Source organism: Megachile rotundata, chromosome 3 (genome assembly GCF_050947335.1).
Source record: "Megachile rotundata isolate GNS110a chromosome 3, iyMegRotu1, whole genome shotgun sequence".
Taxonomy (NCBI): Eukaryota; Metazoa; Arthropoda; class Insecta; order Hymenoptera; family Megachilidae; genus Megachile; species Megachile rotundata.
Window position 1 is genome coordinate 10,399,968 of NC_134985.1, and position 18,961 is coordinate 10,418,928.

General features: G+C 29.0%; 3 protein-coding genes across 7 annotated transcripts; 2 read left to right on the top strand and 1 right to left on the bottom strand.

The window, feature by feature from the left end:
• Nucleotides 1–1,347: 1,347 nt before the first annotated feature.
• Nucleotides 1,348–4,192, top strand: Mcm10 (minichromosome maintenance 10 homolog). Its single transcript, XM_003701959.3, has one exon. The coding sequence runs from the start codon at nucleotides 1,987–1,989 to the stop codon at nucleotides 4,072–4,074; it is 2,088 nt and encodes a 695-aa protein (XP_003702007.1). The 5' UTR covers nucleotides 1,348–1,986; the 3' UTR covers nucleotides 4,075–4,192.
• Nucleotides 4,193–6,747: 2,555 nt separating this feature from the next.
• On the bottom strand, nucleotides 6,748–14,270 carry eRF1 (eukaryotic release factor 1). 3 transcript variants are annotated; one of them, XM_012282314.2, is made up of 12 exons: nucleotides 14,099–14,270; nucleotides 13,741–13,952; nucleotides 13,217–13,392; nucleotides 12,741–12,868; nucleotides 12,504–12,654; nucleotides 12,221–12,411; nucleotides 11,988–12,117; nucleotides 11,683–11,903; nucleotides 11,451–11,598; nucleotides 10,928–11,038; nucleotides 8,328–8,344; nucleotides 6,748–7,414 (listed from the first exon to the last, which is right to left on the bottom strand). In XM_012282314.2, exons 2-10 carry the CDS (start codon nucleotides 13,824–13,826, stop codon nucleotides 10,959–10,961), a joined length of 1,311 nt encoding a protein of 436 aa, XP_012137704.1. In that variant the 5' UTR covers nucleotides 13,827–13,952; nucleotides 14,099–14,270; the 3' UTR covers nucleotides 6,748–7,414; nucleotides 8,328–8,344; nucleotides 10,928–10,958. The 3 variants fall into 3 exon arrangements, with proteins under 3 accessions (XP_012137704.1, XP_076386170.1, XP_003702070.1); XM_076530055.1 differs by lacking the exon at nucleotides 8,328–8,344; XM_003702022.3 differs by lacking the exons at nucleotides 8,328–8,344; nucleotides 10,928–11,038 and having other exon boundaries at nucleotides 14,099–14,268.
• Nucleotides 14,271–14,774: 504 nt separating this feature from the next.
• LOC100880072 (protein SERAC1) lies at nucleotides 14,775–18,891 on the top strand. Of its 3 annotated transcripts, none has more exons than XM_076530053.1 (16): nucleotides 14,775–14,938; nucleotides 15,456–15,552; nucleotides 15,628–15,755; nucleotides 15,861–16,061; nucleotides 16,126–16,253; nucleotides 16,322–16,432; nucleotides 16,516–16,651; nucleotides 16,716–16,859; nucleotides 16,938–17,195; nucleotides 17,319–17,514; nucleotides 17,585–17,749; nucleotides 17,816–17,943; nucleotides 18,021–18,173; nucleotides 18,253–18,399; nucleotides 18,477–18,543; nucleotides 18,632–18,891. In XM_076530053.1, the coding sequence occupies exons 2-16, from the start codon at nucleotides 15,482–15,484 to the stop codon at nucleotides 18,747–18,749; spliced, it is 2,151 nt and encodes a 716-aa protein (XP_076386168.1). In that variant the 5' UTR covers nucleotides 14,775–14,938; nucleotides 15,456–15,481; the 3' UTR covers nucleotides 18,750–18,891. The 3 variants fall into 3 exon arrangements, with proteins under 3 accessions (XP_076386168.1, XP_076386169.1, XP_003702109.2); XM_076530054.1 differs by lacking the exon at nucleotides 14,775–14,938 and adding an exon at nucleotides 15,152–15,201; XM_003702061.3 differs by lacking the exon at nucleotides 14,775–14,938 and having other exon boundaries at nucleotides 15,246–15,552.
• Nucleotides 18,892–18,961: the final 70 nt, after the last annotated feature.

The following is an 18,961-nucleotide window of genomic DNA, read 5'->3' on the forward strand; positions in this document are numbered from 1 at the left end:
TTAAAAATACATAATTCGGGGGTAGATCTACGTCTTCAGGAATTATAGTTCTTGCAGGGCGTATATCTACTTCCTTCAACCACAACCTATTACAACACGGGGCTGAATTCTGAGAAATACCGCGAACTTTATATCTGACAATGAATACGTACAACATAACCTAACGCTGTCTATTCAAAATTATTAAATTGTCATTTCCAATTCCTCACAAGTAAAGTATCTATTTAAATGTAAAATTAAATTAATTTCTATTTTAAATGTAAAATTAATTTCATTTCTATATTAGATATAAAAGAAATTTAATATTCATTTCATTTGATTTAATTGCTTTGCTCAAGTACGATTTTTACTATTGAAAGTTTCCAACAATGAAAATAGTGCGAGTATACTTTACACGAGAACCGTGGCACAAGAGGTCCATAGTATAAGTACGAGGTATAATGGCAATTAAATACAACTACTTCTACAGACGGACGCTTACGTAAAGAATATGAAATGACTTGCACGCTATGATTACTGCAGCACAAATTTAAAATGAACATGCATACCGTGCTATTTATTTCGCTCGATAATGTGCATACATGCGAAAATATTAAAAAATGTTCAAAATAAACTTTGTACTTACAAGAAGAGAATCTGTCTGGTACCGTCAGCATTTTTTGCTAATCGAACAAAATTCGGCTAAAACGAATTAAATATTGTTTTAAAAATTCGTAATAAATTTGTGTTTATGTATGATTGTATTGTAGAACGGAGAATGCTATAAATAATTCAAAAATAAAAATTTCATATACCATGCTCGTGCGTTGGAGAAAGAATAAGAAATGCGTTGCAAATTCAGTACGCGAAACTTTTGGTGTTGCTTTCGCCCCCTGCAGAAGTCATTCCGGTATCCGTTAGCACGACTGCAACATCCAAAGTAAATATTTTATAAGACTGGTCGATTTCACGCTACGGATTGGTGGAAAGGCAACCTTTACAGTAGAAAAATCGTTAACGGAGATAAATAAAACTTCCCGCTTTATTATGCATCGCTATCATATGTATTTGTTATAACGTACCAATTTAAAATTATATCGTGTATTTATTGAAACGTACCAATTTATTATTATACCGTGTATTTGTTATAACAGTATCTCACTTCTATGTGTTATTATAATTCGCATTTTATACGTATCCATATTTTGATTAAAATACTCGATCCTCCGTGAAATAATTTAATTAATTTTGGACATTACTGTTCCGCGTCTTCTGCGATTTGAATTGTTAAACGGTACGGTGAGAGGCATGAACCAACGAAATCTTTAATGATAGCATACAATGTTATTTATTTAATAAATATCAAATCATTAATTATTTATTAATGTAACTTAAAATATTCTTTAAATTGTTTTCAATTTTATGTTATTATTAATTGTTGTTTTAAAATTATAAATATTTATTTATTTATACTAATTTTATATTCGTAGTAGCCGGATCCTCATTGTTATTGGTTGCAATATGCTTCCGTATTGTCCAGATTTCATCGTTCTCATGAAATTATGTAAATTCTAAGAAAAGAATATTTATCATTCAATGTAAGTTAAATATATATAAAAATACATATTATATGTGTACTTAATAAAATATTGTAAATAAAAGAAATTAACAATTGCGTAAATGAAAACGGGATTTGTTGCCGCATGAAGAAATGGCGGGAAGAATTACAATGGCTACAATGCATACGTCGTACACAAGCTGACAGAAGCCCGTTGCTTCATTTTAAGTTGAATGTCATGTTAAGTTGATTGGTAAATATGATTTATATTATGATTTTGTTCAGTTATTAGTTTGATAATTTTATATGTTTAACAAGTATGCACATTTATTTGTTAATGTAAACAACAGTTAATTGAACATTACAATTGATTAATTTAAGAAAAGTATTAATTACATTTGTGCAAAAATTATTTATAATTATAAGAAGTTTGACTTCAAACATTTAAAATGGATAATGCCAGTGATTCTGATGTAGACGATGTTTTAAATGATCTATTAGCTATTAATGAAGAGGAAAAGCATGAATCACCGCCTAAAGAAACTTTAAAAGAATTAGATTTTAATTTCTTGGATAGTACACCTAAACCAGATAATGAAAATAAATCAGACAAACAAGGTACAAGTCAAATTTATGATGAAACAATTGATTCTTCGGACGATGAGGATAGACGTTACTTTGAAGAACAGAAATATTCTAATTATGGACGTGACATAAAATCATTATTAAAGAAAGAAGGATCTAAACATGATGAAAATAGACCACGTCAAGAAAGTACAAAAACGTTTGATTTTAGTGCTGCAAAGAAGAATACAAATATCAGTACAACTACCAATAACAATAAAGTTGTAGCAAAAGATGTTTATAGTGATCCATTTTTTGGATTAAAAATTATTAATCCCATAGTATCTTCTGCAGAACTGAAAACACGAATGAATGATAAAATACCAGTAACAGTATCAAGAGTTAAATACCATATTAGTACAGAAAATCTTGATAAAGATTGGGTAATTGCAGGTGTACTAATAAGTAAATCTCCGCCAAAAACTTCTCAAAAAGGAACCACATATTGTATATGGAAATTAAGTGATTTATCTGAAAACATGAGCTCTGTGAGTCTTTTCTTGTTTAGTACCGCATATAAAACATTTTGGAAAACCACTGTTGGAACAGTTGTAGGTGTTCTTAATCCTAACATTCTAGAATCTAAAGATAATATAGATCTAGCTACATTATCTGTTGATAATCCACAAAAGATTATGATCCTTGGTACATCCAAAGATATGGGAAAATGTAGATCAAAGAAAAATAATGGAGAACCATGTAATTCTATTGTAAATATCAGTCGTTGTGAATTTTGTTTGTTTCATATTAAAAAAGAATATAAAAAGTGCTCACTTAGATCAGAATTACAAACATTTAGTAATACTCAAAAATTTTCAATAGATATGTTAAAATTAAAGAAAGAACAACAAAAGAAACCCCTCAATTGTAATATGCCTGAATTTAATGCTGTTGTTGCTGTAAAAAGTAAAAAACTACAGGAAAAAGATGCTAAACGTTTAGCATTACTATCAGGAACTTACAAAAGTGAAAATTCAACAGAGAATATGAAAGATGCAAATCTGAAAGCAGAATCATCAGCACAACAAATGCAAAAAAATTTGGAAGAAATAAATAAGTCAAGAGGGTGGAAAGCTGCTGTACTGTCTCAAACATCAAATAATTCTGCATCTTCATCACCTATCATGTCAAAGTTGAATAGTAGAGGACAAGTAAATTTAAGTATGTTATCTTCCTCATCACGTCCACGTTTAGGTATTGGATGTCAAGGAGGAACAATAGACCTGTCAGAACCTATAACTAAAAAACAAATTAATTTAGCAAAAAATAATGCAATTAAATGGGTTCAAAAAAATGGGAAAATTAAACCCAATGATCCAAACAAAATACGGCTGAACAAAGAAGAAAAATTAGAAATAGGAAAGAAACGTCCAAGGGACTCAGAAGATAGTGAGAAGCAAGAAACAAAGAAACCAAATGTAATATCGGATAAATTTAAAGAAATGATGCAAGCTAAGTCTGCTCATACAGATCTTATTGAAAAATCTGATGAGCAGGAACAAGAAAAATATTTCAACAAATTAGAAATGAAGGAGAGAATGGAAGAAAAAATGTTGAATACCTACAAAGTTGCTTGTAAAGCTGTTAAATGTTTAACCTGTAAATATACCTCGTTTTCTGCTTCTGACATGTGTAAAGAACAGAAACATCCGCTACGTGTTGTCGATGGAGTCAAGAGATTTTTCAAATGTGGTGATTGTGGAAATAGAACTGTAAGTTTAGATAGAATACCTTCGCATAGTTGTATAAAATGCAGCAGTTCAAATTGGTCAAGAGCTGCTATGATGGATGAAAGAAAAACAAATGTAGCTGTTACCGCATTATCTATACGCGGCGATGAAGAAACTTATATAGGATCAATGACTAAAGATGCCAATCTTAATCTTCTAGTACCAGAAAAAGATGACAAATAACGTCATATATATTTAATAAATTAAGCTGTATAAAATACGTATACATAAAGAGTGACATCTTTTCTACAATTGTGTATCTATCCTTTTATACTGTATCTTATAAATACAAGTAACTACATTAGTGTTGTTTTATTGTCCATAACACAGTATCTTTCAGTTGTATAAAATATACAAATATAAAAAAAAAAAACTAATAATGTAGTTGTTATATGTATAGAACAATTATAGGAATAATTAAAGAAATAAATACATTCAATTTATCTATTCAAATATACATACTCGTTAGAAATATCTAGATATAACTAGGTGTAAAAATGGTATAAAATATGTCCCACTTTATAATTCACTTTTATTATATTTATCCAATCTTCTTTTTTCATTGATATGATTTTGATAATGTACTAAATAAAATAATTTTTTTCTATTCAACAGCACCTCGTTGTATAGACGAATATATTTTACCGATAATTTAAAAACTTTCTTTTTTCTAACTTTATAACTAAAATTCACGTGTAAATATAAAAAGGGAGAGTATTAACGAAATTGTAGACGTTATAATCGGAACCCGGAAATATCTCTCGTTGTTAAACAATCACAGAGCAAATATAATGAATACTATTTCTCTATTAATCTATTTTTAATTATACTTCAATTATTATATTGATTTTGTATATATTTAAAATACTTCTAGTTATGTATTTTGAAAGTCTATGGAAATGTAAATTATGTGACATTTTCGGGTTCTAATAGCAACTTGTTTGCATGAGAAACATAGACTGTATTTTCCACTTCTTGTTCATTTTTTTTTCATATACTAATCTACTTAGATTTTCATTCAATTTTGATATTAACGATACGTCAATTTTTTCCATTTATAAATTTTGAATATTTGCGTACGTGGAAAAAGAGAGATTAGAAAGAATGATAAGTTATTAAGTAACGTCTAATCTCACTCAAACAGCATATTTAATTATTTTTCATTTCATGAAATTTAAAAATGCATTAAACAGAATTTTTAATATCGTATTAACGAGAAAAATATAATTATGTATAAATAACTATGTAGATTAGAGATATGGTAAAAATAAAAAAAATATAAAACTTGTGTAAGTCAGTAAATTATTAAATCCTATAAATGTATGTTTAAGATATGTTTGATAAAAGCTGCTTTTATATTTGTTCATTATTTCTACATCTCTCTTTATCACCTCACAGAACATTTTGAATAGAATGTGTATCATAATACGACTAATATTTGCCATATAATCTTCAAACTCATACCTTTAGCGTAACCTCATGCTCGCTTCAACGAAGACGAGTGCAAATCTTTAGAACACAGCATAAATGTACTTTACGCATATAATACATACAAAATATGAGGTATTAAATCCGTAGTTTGAGAAGTTTGATTAAGCAAAAACTTACAACGATTACATCTTTGTATTGCCTTGCTAAATCAAAAATATCTCATGAATAAACGAAGGTATTTTCCCGGAGCAATACAGAGGAATAAAATTGCCAAAAATTATAAATCTGTTTAGCAGATTATACAACTATGCTTATGGAAGAGATCATAGGCAAGCCATAATCTAAGTACGTCATTGATTTGCTTAACTGAGATGTATAGACGTCTTTTTAGTTATGCATTTCCTCTTACAAAAACCCACTTTCCCCACTTTTTACTTTTACCTTACAAATAAACAAAACAAAAAAAAAAATTTAAAAAAAAAAAGAACCAAAGATTACACGGCTTTTCCTAATCTCTTTCAAAATGTTTATCGAGTTCTTATAGAACTAGAATTTGCATACTTAAAACAAGCTTTTACTAAGCAGCAGAAATAATCGCACCGACGTTGTAATAAATAATCTAGATTCCTATTGAAAGAATGTTTACATGTAAAAATGTAAAGAAATATTAAACTAACATTTAACATTTCACTGTTTGAAGACAATACACAGATACAATACTTTCAAACCACCATATGTTTTGGAATTCGTTGTGCACATATCATGAGCCAGATCGTTTCTTTTTTTTGCTGAACGTTCTATTTTGATGAAGTTTGTTATAAAGCTTTATCACGGTATAATAGTATAAATAGTAGAATTATACTATTAATTAATAACACATTATTTCCAGCAACGTTCGCGAATCTTCCTTTATTATACAACGATATTTCCATAAAAGATACTTCACCAAAATTGCACGTTTCATCCTTTTCACATTTATACATACATATCATTGTTTATTACAAAGGCATCATATGAATAAGCAAAATTAAATTAACAATGCTAAAATAAATTTTTTGTAATATTCTCAAATAACTGCCACTTAAATATTGCAGAAGATACTTCTTTACTAATAGAGTGCACCGTTATAACAATCGAAAAGATACATTTCGATACATTTGCGGAGCATTTGTTATATACAATTGTGAATGTACAAAATATAAGAGTCGATAGCCAGCGAAGTTAATGTAGTTTTTACGAAAGAATTCTCTTATGTTTACATGTGTATCACTCGGTGAGTCGGAAAGATGTTCTCTTTTTCCGGGATATTACGCAATCTTAACTTATGTCTAAGGCAACAGTGCCATTAAAAATTTAAGTCTATGTACAGAACTCTTTATTATTCATATGAATTTAGTAATCGGTATAGAATGCACGATACGCAACTTTATGTTTATAATAATCAGTTTATTACAGCTTTCTCCATGATTGTTGTCTGAACAAAAATAACGCTACATTCATCCTCGTGCTGCCGAGTATTTATCTTTCTTTTTAATCATAAAATCCATGACGAAATTATGAACATCAATTTGATACAAAAATTATGATATCCCAAACCGTGTATCGTTCAAACATATATTCAGCATTGTAGCGCGTGTAATTAGTTAAATAAATCCATTTGAATAATTAAAGAATATAATTGCAATAGAAGGTAATGTTGTGTGAAATAGGCAGGTATCAAGCTGGCTAATTAAGTGTCACAGTCGAGTTGCCTTTTTTTTTCTTTCTTCATGGACATGGATTATCGGCGCGCCACGTGTTGAGCCTTTTTGTTTCTTTAATTTTGGTGTATCGATTGTGAATTGTTTGAATGAACTGTCTAATGAGTAATTTCAATGATGTATGTACTGCATCATATGAATTTTATAAACATGTCCTTCTATGTGCTTTCCTTGAAGTATGATGCAAGGGGAGAACATATACTTATGTTTTCCTCTGAAGCTAAAAGAACTGTCTGTCGAGTCACGGATTTAATAGTCATCCAGATCAAAACTGTCAACTTCAACATCTTCCAACTGCATACTCTGAAAGTCCACTTTGTACCGCAATATACCTGTAAAATACACATATGGAAATACTATTTTAGTAGATAAAATCCATATAATGGATATGCTTTGCTATATGCTGTGATTATGAAATTAAATGAAGGTATCTTAATAATATAGTACGAATGATGCTATAAAAACTTTAATGGGCAAATTAATAAAATAGAAATTGCGATGAATTATTTGTAGAAATATGATGGCAAGTAACATTAATATGATATAATTATTAATCATGCATAACACATATTTTGCTCAGTGTTCTATTTTTAAATACTTCATAAAAATCTAACAAAACAAAATTGAAGAATACTTGTGAAAAACTCAGTTTTTTTAATAATCATATGTGATTTAAGAAATGGAAAGATTTTTATCACAATGTAAAAAGGATATTTAGAATAATAACATTACTGCAAAAATAATTGAATGTTTTGTATATATAATGAATACTAAAATATTAAAATATAATTAAGAGAACATATACTAATTCATAAATTTATTAAAAGTATATGGAGTAACAAGCGATACATACTAATATGGATATAGAAATAATGCTACAATAAAAACGTTGATACTTGAATTAGAGAAGAAAAAATACATTCTAATAAAATAATATGTGAATATAACTGAAATTGTTCGTGTTAAAAACTATAACTGTTGTAAATTTTATTATAAATTATATTCCTAAATATTAGCAATCTTATTAATAACAAAAAGTAAAAAACGGAATGAATTGAAAAATGTAATATTAGATACTAATGTTAAAAACATTGCTAATGAGAAAAATGAGAAAATTTTATGTTAGCAAATTTCTTATACTACAAATAACATTCTAAAGCATGGTACAATGTACAATAAAGCTCCATAAGATATTAATTTCACTGCTTTCTTTTTTGCTATATTAATAAAAAGCAATTACTATACCTTTCCCAATATGCAAGCTAATAGAAACAAACAATCAATTAGTACTTATGCTTGATCAAATATAACATTTAACAAAGCTGAACTATTTATTACATTACATACAATTATTTGCTTCTTACATCCATCACCAGAGAGTGAATTATAGTCAATTGTATGTTGTATTCATTTCCTTCCAATAATAAATATTTGCTTTTAAAATAACATTTGATTATGAATATATATCCATGGTGATGAAATTAACATTTGCCTATTGCATAACGTGCAGCAAGCAATATTAGTACTTATTTTTTTATGTAAGCAGCAAAAAGGCATTTGCGTATGCTAAATATGATCTCAGTAAAGAATAAACAAATAAATGAACAAGATGTTATAATATAGTTACAATATTATGTTGATATACTGTTTAACTTATTGTGAAAACATTAAGTAATACTTTCATTAAAATGTGCCACATTTAAAAGAAAAATGTGATTGCAAAATAATCATAAATATAATTATAAAAAATGTGTTTCTTAATAAGAAAAAATTGTAGACATGTATTAAATAATTGCTTTGAGAATATACTAAGAAACTATGGAATGATAATGTTACATAAATTGCTAAAATGAAGCAAAAAGGAAAATAAATGAATGTTTATACATAAAAATAATGAAAAAACAATTTTAAACAATCAACATACAAAACCAAAATACATTACTGAGCCTGGTATATTAAACAACTAAGAAGCTTAACATGCAAAAACAGAAAATTTCAAATGCATGTCTACTGCACAATAACATAAAAAAATAGTGGTTTCAATATTATTTTGAAAATCAGATATATATATACATATATGCATATATATACATATATTTCTCATCCACAATTTTGTGAACCATTGTTTTAAAATTTATGAATTTATAAAGTAATCTTATTAACAGTTAATCTATATTTCTTTAATCAATTTAGCTACAATAATTTATACCAAGTGCCTCTTTAACCACAAATGTTCACTATCATATTAATACATCACATATCTATACAAATTGTAAAAGTACAGAACAATTTCCACAATATTTTAGAAGAAAAATTCTTGAAAAGATATACTATATTAAAATGTCAGAGTATATTAAGTCCACTTATTTTAAGAAACATTTTACAGATTACATGCAACAAATTTTCCACCGTTTTTCAACGATAGAAGTTATTGTCTTAAGTTACTTAATTTTTAACACATTAAAGATGCTATTTGCAGCATGAAGTTCCATAATAGTCTTTGACACTACAATTGTGAACTGTATACAATATAAACTCCCATCACATAGATTAAGATAATTTTGAACCTGATACCTACTTCAAAAGATACATTAGACCTATGTAACAGTATGTTCTGGTTCATGGTATTAAGTTACATAACAGCAAATATAAAATCGAAACTAAGCAGTATTAAATTAAAACACGTTGATGTTAACTGAATGGTATCAAATTGAACTTAATTTTCAATAATATCCTATAATTCCACTTTTGATGAATAAAGTGAAACCTTTTTTATCTGTAATCAAAAAATTATATATGTATTTCTGCTGATTCCAAAATTGATTTTTGCTGATGCTGGATAAAGTGTGGCTTAATATACTTTGATTCTGAGGTCTAGATATATAAATATGTAATAAAGGTGAAGAATAATATGCGTTATTAGAAACCAAAAGTATTTGTGTTTATGAAAATAAGCAATACTATTCTCCCATTAAACCAATCATTGTGTATTGTGTCCGCGATTTGTTTTTTATTATTAATGTAATTTATAACGACTAATAGTAAGAATAAATCTAACAATATTCAAGACAGAACAATTACACGTTTTGAATACAGTGACTCACCTCCGTCAAATACAATTATCCATAATTCATATATATACAAGATTTTCTTTATTTTTGTACCACCACGAAAAAAAGAAGACAGCAAAATTTCCAGGCTTTTTATTTGTAAAAGTAAACATTATATCTCGAAATTCACAACTAAAAATATCTATATTCACATTCAAACTCATCAGAAGAGACATACATATACTACAGATTTGCGTAGAAGTATCGAACTATACTATTCAGTGAGAAATCCAACAGAATAGACTGCAAATTTTTTGGACAAATTTATCGGTAATACTTAATCGTATGCTATTTGATACTATCGTATCAAAATTATAAATACATTATAGAATATTATGTTTATACAAATAATATAACTTTGACAGTACAATAATCATAACAGCAAAAATCGATCTCTTCGTGATGAGTATAGAAACGTTATGAGTATATTATTTATATTATGAAATTATATATTTTGCCTATAATTAATATCAAACTGTATGCATCAAATTTAGTGTACAACGATTATACAGTTAATAAATTAATAATCACCATAGTTTGCTGTACAAAGGGTTAGCTATTGTTAATTTTCAATTAATAATTAAATACCAATACTATGTAATTATAACGTTATTTTGTTATATACACTAACACAAGAATTTTAAATATTTTGATAAATTTGTCCAGTTCTGAAAGTAATATGTTCTATAATACACGAAATGTAAACGAATGCACTCAAGACAGAGAAAGAGCTACCTGGTCAACTTTGAGTATTTCACAGATGAAATTAGTAATCATCGAGGTCAACATCATCAAGAGGCTCATCAGCCTGCAGTGACTGGAAATCAACTTTGTAGCGGAGGATTCCTATACATCAAGATATACTCCATAATTAATAATAATATTCCTACCCTTTCTTTTAATACCATTTACTTTTCACATATACGAGTTCCCGTCTTGATAAAACCTTTTTTTTTTTCAATAGTTTTATACTATTTTTCATTTGCAATAAAAGCAACAATATGCAAGACATATATTTTACAGATGTGAAAAAATGATCTTGTGAAGATGCAGGAAGACAAAAATTTTCTTCATGTATACACGAACATTAAATTTACATATATCACTCTTAGTAAATTAGCTAGTCAAGGTGGTATCAGCCGCTTTTCTGTTAGTATACATGTTAAGTGGACAAATACGAATTATCGTTTCACAAAAATATTACTTTCAGCCGAATCAAAGTTAGTAACAATAAAAAGCAAGTGCAAATTAAACTTACCTCCGATACCGCCAAAACCTCTAACAAACTGAGAACCTTCTTGAGATTTGTCAGTAATGATTTCCAAAGTGGCGCCGAAACTTTTGTAGTTGTTTGCAAGCCATTCAAGTAGGGGTTGACATTCTACGAGCTCCAACTCTACTCCGCTCTACATATAACAGATAATATTCAATGTCATTTAAGTGCATTTACATACACAACAATAAGAATGATTTAAATATTTCGAACTTACTTCTTTATCAGTAAAATGAGTCTTGTCTTTTTCTTGTTCAGGCGTTAAATGCAAAACTTTTTCTTCTGCATTTGTATGATTTTTTAAGACATATCTCTGAATATCTAAATTTTCCCAACAAATAAGAGTTTCCACGCTACCTAATTCTAATGCTCTTAGAGTATCTTCTACACCAAAACAATATTTTCCTGTGTCTTGTGAAATTTCATCGAAATAACGACCTAAATAACACAGATTATATATACTATTAAATTTACAAATTTTTTAAATTTCTTATAAATTATCTATGATAGATAAGTACTAACCAATTAATTTCTTCTCTTGTATGAATTTTACATTCTGTAAAGATTCAGCAGCTAATTCAATAGCTTGATTAAAACCATTTTCTCCACCATACGAAACATCCACTAATTTTATAACTTTCGCTTGCAATCTCTATAAGCACAAAAAACAAAGTTATATTTTTACAGTTCGTATAAATATCGTATACGTGAGAAAAAAAAATATACAAGCGATTATTAAATACACATAGACTTACCGGATCAAACATATCGGACTGACTAAGTTCCGTTTTAAAGTCAGCACTACCCGCTAAAATCAAACCGGCAATATTAGGTTTATCATTAGTAATATACAGTTGAGTAGCAACTTCCGCAACTTTTCGAACATAGTTGTGTCGCTTCTCCATACGTAATCGAGCAAAACGGAGAGCTGACTGTCCACCCCTGCCTAAAATTAAAGTCAATGTACTGCCATTCTTTAAAACAGATACTCTAACAATATCCTTTATTAACTAAATATTTTGGTAATCAATAACATACCATGCTTTTTTGGAAGATCTACAGTAAATTTATGTAGAACTTCGCGGGTATTTCCTTGTAGTGTACCGAATAATGCTCCATTACCATCCATTACTATAAAACCAAATTTGTTATCATCAGCAAGCAATGCTGTAAGTGCTTCAGTGTGGAACTGGAAAAATTGAACATACATGTTAATATTCATTTTGTTAAATGCTTGTTGAAAACTATTGCATAAAATTAAGTATAATAATATACCTTGTTATCACAAAGATAAAGAGAAGTATTAATAGGTTTAAAAGGTTCAAAATCAATATTAACTTTCTTTTCTTTTCCTTCCTCTGTTACAATGGTGCCACAGTATATTACCAGGCCATTTGGAGGTACTGAAACAAATTCATACATGTATACCACTGCCTATAATACAAGGTAGTGGTTCTTAACCTTTTTGAAGTCACAAAATACTGTTATTATAAGAAAAATATTTATATGAATATATACTGTTGTATATGAATAATAAGAAAATGTTACTTAGAAAAAAACTATTATATCTGTAATGACTATAATTAAAATAACTCTTGTACAAATGAAATTCCTTTAAAATCAACTTTAGCGTAATACTTGATCTTAACTTACTGTGGATAATTTCATGGAATACAAGTGTTCCAAAAAGCACCAATTAAGAACCGCTGATATATAATAATAACAAATTATAATAAGATGATTGAAATTACCTTTAGTATATAATTTTAGCCTATGCTGGACCGATGTGATTGCACCCAAAACAGAGAGTCTATTTACACGAGACTTAATATTTGACGCAGTTCCAAACTCATCTGCTAACATTTTGCTTACTCTTGATATTTGATCTTTTGGAGGAATGATTAATGAAATCATGCTAGTTCCATTCCTACAAAAGAAGAAATATGTAATACTTGTCATTTATACGTTACAAAAGTTTCATATGGAACAATAATTTGTTCATATAAAGTTGTATTAATATTATACCAATAAAACATATTTGTTCGCGATATAACACGAAGTATAACGATGAAACAATAAATTACCGCGGTATATTATGAGTATTGAAAAAACTCGCAAAGAAATTTTTTATAAAATTGTACAAAATTCGTATTCGCGAAGAAAACGAAAGTCGGTTAGTACCTACATACCACATGTTCTTTAAAGCATATGTGCACATAGAAAATTGAACAGCTGATAGGAAAAGGCGCGGCAACGTTAATTTCGACCCACTTACCCCCTAGCCATTTCAAGGCTTTTTATGAGTTTCTTAATTTTCCAGATCTCAACATTGCGGTCAGCGGAAGTCTCCTCGTTGGACATTGCTGCGCGTTGTGTCGCGTGGTCGCGGCTTATGAATTTCTAGCAAATTAATCTTATATCACCAACGGGACAAAGCCTGGAAAGGTGGTCCACGTCGTCGTGAAAGCCGGATCTACAAATTTTTCTCTGAAATAAACGATCAGTGTATTTATCGATGAATCTGCTTCAATCCAGTTTATACCGGATTATGTCAGAAAGAACGTGTTCGGTAGGGAACTGCTATTCTGTTTCGGTGAAACGAAACTCTATTGTTTATCACACTTTTCACTCACTTTGAGATCAGTATGTTGATGTTTGCCACAAGTATTTCGTTTTAAAAGCGATACTTGTGACACAGCGGGTACCACGCGAAAGCGAATCTCGGAATGCACACGTCGGCCATGCGATGGCACAGCGAAACGTCAGTACTTCGGTGGATGGTTGTACCGTAAGGGTGCGTTTACATTAAGCGAGCGAATGTTATACTTCCCCCACTTGGCAAATAAGAGCAGCGGCTCTTAAACGCCATCTTCTGTAACAAGGAAGAAAATAAAAACCATACTTCCCTCACTTCAGCTAAATTCAGATGAACGAGTATTCTTTCACCGTTCGAAAATTCTTTAGAATTTCCGTCGATGCAATTTCTACCGTGAGCGAATATTCTACAAGCAGAGTGCTATTTCATCTTCCCAATTAAATCCAATTGAATTTGACATGTTTCAAACTTGATATGTTCTGATTTCGTGTCATTAAATTCGATTCAATGGTCAATGATCAATTCGACATATTATTATAAGTGATTCCATTTGAAATTTGTCGCATCAATATTTAATTTAAATAATTGTTTGCATTCATTTAAACGAATACGAACAAGAATGCTATTGCTCTTGCTCCACGTTTTTGCTCGTTCAGTTTAAATGCACCCTAAGGGTATAAAATAGGAAGCAAAAAGACTGAAGAGTTTATGCGCGAGTAGCGCCTCCAGCCCATTTCTCGTACATGGGCGCAGCCGCATTCGTATTGGTTCTTGTAATACCGCATAACTTAAGGCTTTATCGAAAATAATTCAGAAATTTACTGATTGTTTCATAATTTACCGTAATTTTTATTAGAACTTTATAACGAGATACATGGTAATTGATTTAACAATCAAGGATTAATGCACTTTGATGTACGAGCATAAAGATGAGTGCACATCGAACTCGTCAATGTACATTCAAGTGGAAATCTATTTTAGAACATAATGCACACTCTTATTAATTAAAATTTATAATATATGTATTTGATTTCATTTATTATATGTTAAATAGTTTCATTTGTATTGTATTATGATTTCTAAGCGTTTAATGTGCATACTTTTTTATTGAAATTCAATAATAACTTTGGTTATTATTATGTTAGTCATGAACATGAACATACTATATTATTGAATTATGTTTATATTTATTTTGTTAACAAAATAAAACTGAAAAGCTATTTATTTATAGTGTTTAAAGTCCATTGAAAAATTATTCATGGAAAATAATATATATCTATGATTCTTTGTAAATGATATTGTGATCACGAAATGATTACGTATATGTATTTTTCCTATATACACGTTTAAATATCATTGAAAACAATAACACAATGTCTTTACTGTTTCTATAGCGTACAATTCTCTTTTACTTTTCACGATGGGAATACAAATCTATAAAAAATACGTATATTATTTAAAGTCAACCGGAATATGCATTGTTGTGATGGGGTTAGTTATCACCTGTAAATACTTTATTAAAACTTTTTAATTGATTCATAATAATTATCTCTGATTTTCATATAGAGGTTGTTGGGTCTTTTACCAACTACGGCAGGTAACAAAAATTTTACAATCTACAATGCCCACTAATGTTTTGGATTTAGAGCATGCTCGTCCACAATACATATATGTTGATGATCCTAGATTTAAAGGTGCTTATTAATTTTAATGATATTTATGAAATTCTAGTAGTTTGCAGTATTGTTTAATAGTATTTCTACAATGTATCAATTTAATTCTTTCTCTTATGATTTAAGATATACTTAAGGCTCAAAGCATTGAAAGTCTGCAATCGTCTGTGCCAACGCACCATGTTTCTTTTAGTCATACTATAATGCAATGGTGGAAAGCATTGAATCGCAATGTTGCATATAAATTATTACATATGGCACAACATGGCAATGAAACAGAACGTTTAAAGGCACTATACAGTCTTAATTCCTTAAAGCACTTAAAAGGTACCTTTCTGCTTATATGCAATAAATTTCTACAAGAGTATCATGGACGTTAAATTAATTATAGATTGGCATTATCGACATATTGCACAAATGTTAGATGCAAGAACTGCAGTATGTGTTGCAAGGCTGCCAAATGTTAATCCCAAATTTTTCTTAAACCCACCATATTGCCATAAGAAACATAAATTACATGTACGTATAATAATATCTTGCAATATAGTTACATTTGTAAAGAATTTGAAGAAGTATATTTTTTTCAGGATGTAATAGAAAAAGTACACCAGTTGTTGCTTCAGCTAAATACATTATGTAAACATACTCATTCATGTCTTACTGAATTTCTTAATAAAAAATTTAAGGATACATATACTGTAAGTATATAATATTTACAACTTAAAATTTCATCAATTATTTTGTGTACATTTTAATTATCTGTAAAGTATGAAACAAACAGGATAGTTTGATACTTGATCACGATTTAACAAGCTTAGGACTGGTTGCTGCACCAGATGTAACATGGGATCATGAACTGTTACAAAGTTGTGTTCAAGCATTATGCCATCATTCTTGCCTTGAAGAATACAGTAAAGGTATAATATAAAATTTGTTATTGAAATTGATTATATTTTAATGTAAACCTTTTCTTATTTTTAGATATTCTTGATGCTGGTGGACTTCCATTATTAATGATATTAAAAAAAATTTTTTGTAACAATATTAATGTATGTATATTACTTGCCAAAATAATTTCGAATCTCTCCCTTCATTCAGAATATTTGGAACAGATTTTCCAATCAGGTATACAAAGATTCTAATTTATAACTTTTGTAGTAATGTACTATGTATATATGTGTCATATATCGTTTTTATTGAAAGGATGGATTGGTACTTTAGTAGAATGGTCTCAAAATTCTGATATACGATTATCCGCTCCTGCAAGTCGCGCATTAGCCAATTTAGATATGGACGAAAATAAGCATATTAAATATCCTAGACGCGTTTATCTCCTTCATCCTTTAAACAAAACCGCAGGAAAGACAAAGATGGATGTTGTTTTTCTACATGGACTTCTTGGCGGTGTATTTGTAACTTGGAGACAGAGGGATGTAGATACATTTGCAGTAAGAGTTGTAGGTTTGTTAGTATTACAAATAGCGGTTCTTTTCTTTAATATATAAATTTGATCAATTAATGTCCAATATCATTATACTATTTATAAAAAATTTTAATTATTACATTAATGGTAATTTGTTACAGATCCTTGTACTCTACAAGATGGAATTGATACTTTCTCAAATTTGATAGATGATCAATCACAAGAGTTTCTAAAAGATTTAGCTATTGACTTTCGAAAGCGTGAATGGGATAAAATAGGACAAGATTTTGAAATAATTCTAGATGATTGTCCTCAGAACATTGATGAAAAAGCATGTGGACCATTCTTTTATAAAGGGTATAATATTGTCCTAGGTTATTTATTTTATTAAATAAATTTGGTACGTTTCAAAAATATATCGTTTTAGGGACGATATTTACATGAAGAAAATAGAGTATGATAAAAGACATAGAACTCAGTGTTGGCCAAAAGACTGGTTACCTCAAGATGTTCCATCTATTCGAATTGTTGGACTAAATTATGATACAAATTTATCACTGTGGACTCCATCATGTCCGATCGATGGAATAAAGTATGTTTCTCAAATATTCTGTGTAAATATTTGTGTACTTTGACTTCATATGTATTCTACATTTAGAACTAGTATGAGGGAAAGAAGCGCAGAATATGTAAGGAAACTGTTGGCTGCAGGTATCGGGCAACGACCAACGGTTTGGGTATGCCATTCAATGGGTGGTTTATTAGTCAAACAGATGCTAGTTGATGGTTAGTTGCGTAATTTCAAATCCTACTGTAATATTATTGTTTTATGTATATCTCTTACGCGATTTTTCTTTTTATAGAATGGAAAAATGGTGATAAAAATAATATATGTAAAAATACTGAAGGTATAATGTTTTATAGCACTCCACACCGAGGTTCTCGTGTGGCAGCCTTAAAACAAGCAACACAGATGCTAGTATGGCCGTCAGTGGAAGTGCAAGAACTTCGTGAAGGTATGTAAAAGTAGAAGCACTATTACTTTTTGCAAAAAACTTGTTACCAATATACTTTAAGAAATATTATTTTATTCAGAATCACCAAATTTATTACGCTTACATCAGGAATTCCTTAAGATGTTACAACAATATCCTATGGAGATTGTTAGTTTTAGCGAAACTAAACCTACAGTAGTGACTCCATTAAAAGTTCCATTTCAATTTGTTACTTCCAGTTCAGCAGGTACGTTTTTAATAAGTCTTACTAAATGTATAATAGGTCTCTTGTGTAATAAAATATGATTTAACATTCATGTATAGATCCTGGAATAGGCGAATTTTATGAAATTGCTCAAAATCATTTATGCATATGTAAACCAGCTAACAGGTAATTATTTTAATTTTATACCAGTGTAAAGGTTATAAATCTTATTTAAAGATTTAAAGATTCTAAGTCATACAATTATTCTTTATAGATATTCCTTTTTATATCAAAGACTTTTAAGTATGCTAAAACGCCATGTAACTCCTAACGAGGAAACAAATGTTTCGCCGCTTGCAGAGCTGCTTTCATTGTCAAAGAGGTTATTTTAATTCTGAATGTATTTGTATATTTTTCTAAGTGGTCACAAAGAGATACATAAAAACTATGTATCTAGTTATCAAAAGATTTATTTTTGTATGATTAATTACATTGTAACAGAAGGAAATAACAAATAAACATGGCAGGAACCAATTTTTCTTTTTTTTTTTTTTTAATTATAATAACGATAATTCCAATTAATATCGAATATGTTTATATTACA

Excerpts from the sequence above, each read along its gene's own strand:
- eRF1 (XM_003702022.3), bottom strand. The coding sequence starts at position 13,826 with ATGTCCAACGAGGAGACTTCCGCTGACCGCAATGTTGAGATCTGGAAA. Across the intron at positions 11,904-11,987 it reads ACAAGAGAAGAAATTAATTG|GTCGTTATTTCGATGAAATT; the intron begins GTTAGTACTTAT and ends TGTGTTATTTAG. Across the intron at positions 11,599-11,682 it reads CTCATTTTACTGATAAAGAA|AGCGGAGTAGAGTTGGAGCT; the intron begins GTAAGTTCGAAA and ends TGTTATATGTAG.
- Mcm10 (XM_003701959.3), top strand. The coding sequence starts at position 1,987 with ATGGATAATGCCAGTGATTCTGATGTAGACGATGTTTTAAATGATCTA.
- LOC100880072 (XM_076530053.1), top strand. The coding sequence starts at position 15,482 with ATGGGAATACAAATCTATAAAAAATACGTATATTATTTAAAGTCAACC. Across the intron at positions 16,652-16,715 it reads CCTTGAAGAATACAGTAAAG|ATATTCTTGATGCTGGTGGA; the intron begins GTATAATATAAA and ends TCTTATTTTTAG. Across the intron at positions 18,544-18,631 it reads ATATGTAAACCAGCTAACAG|ATATTCCTTTTTATATCAAA; the intron begins GTAATTATTTTA and ends TATTCTTTATAG.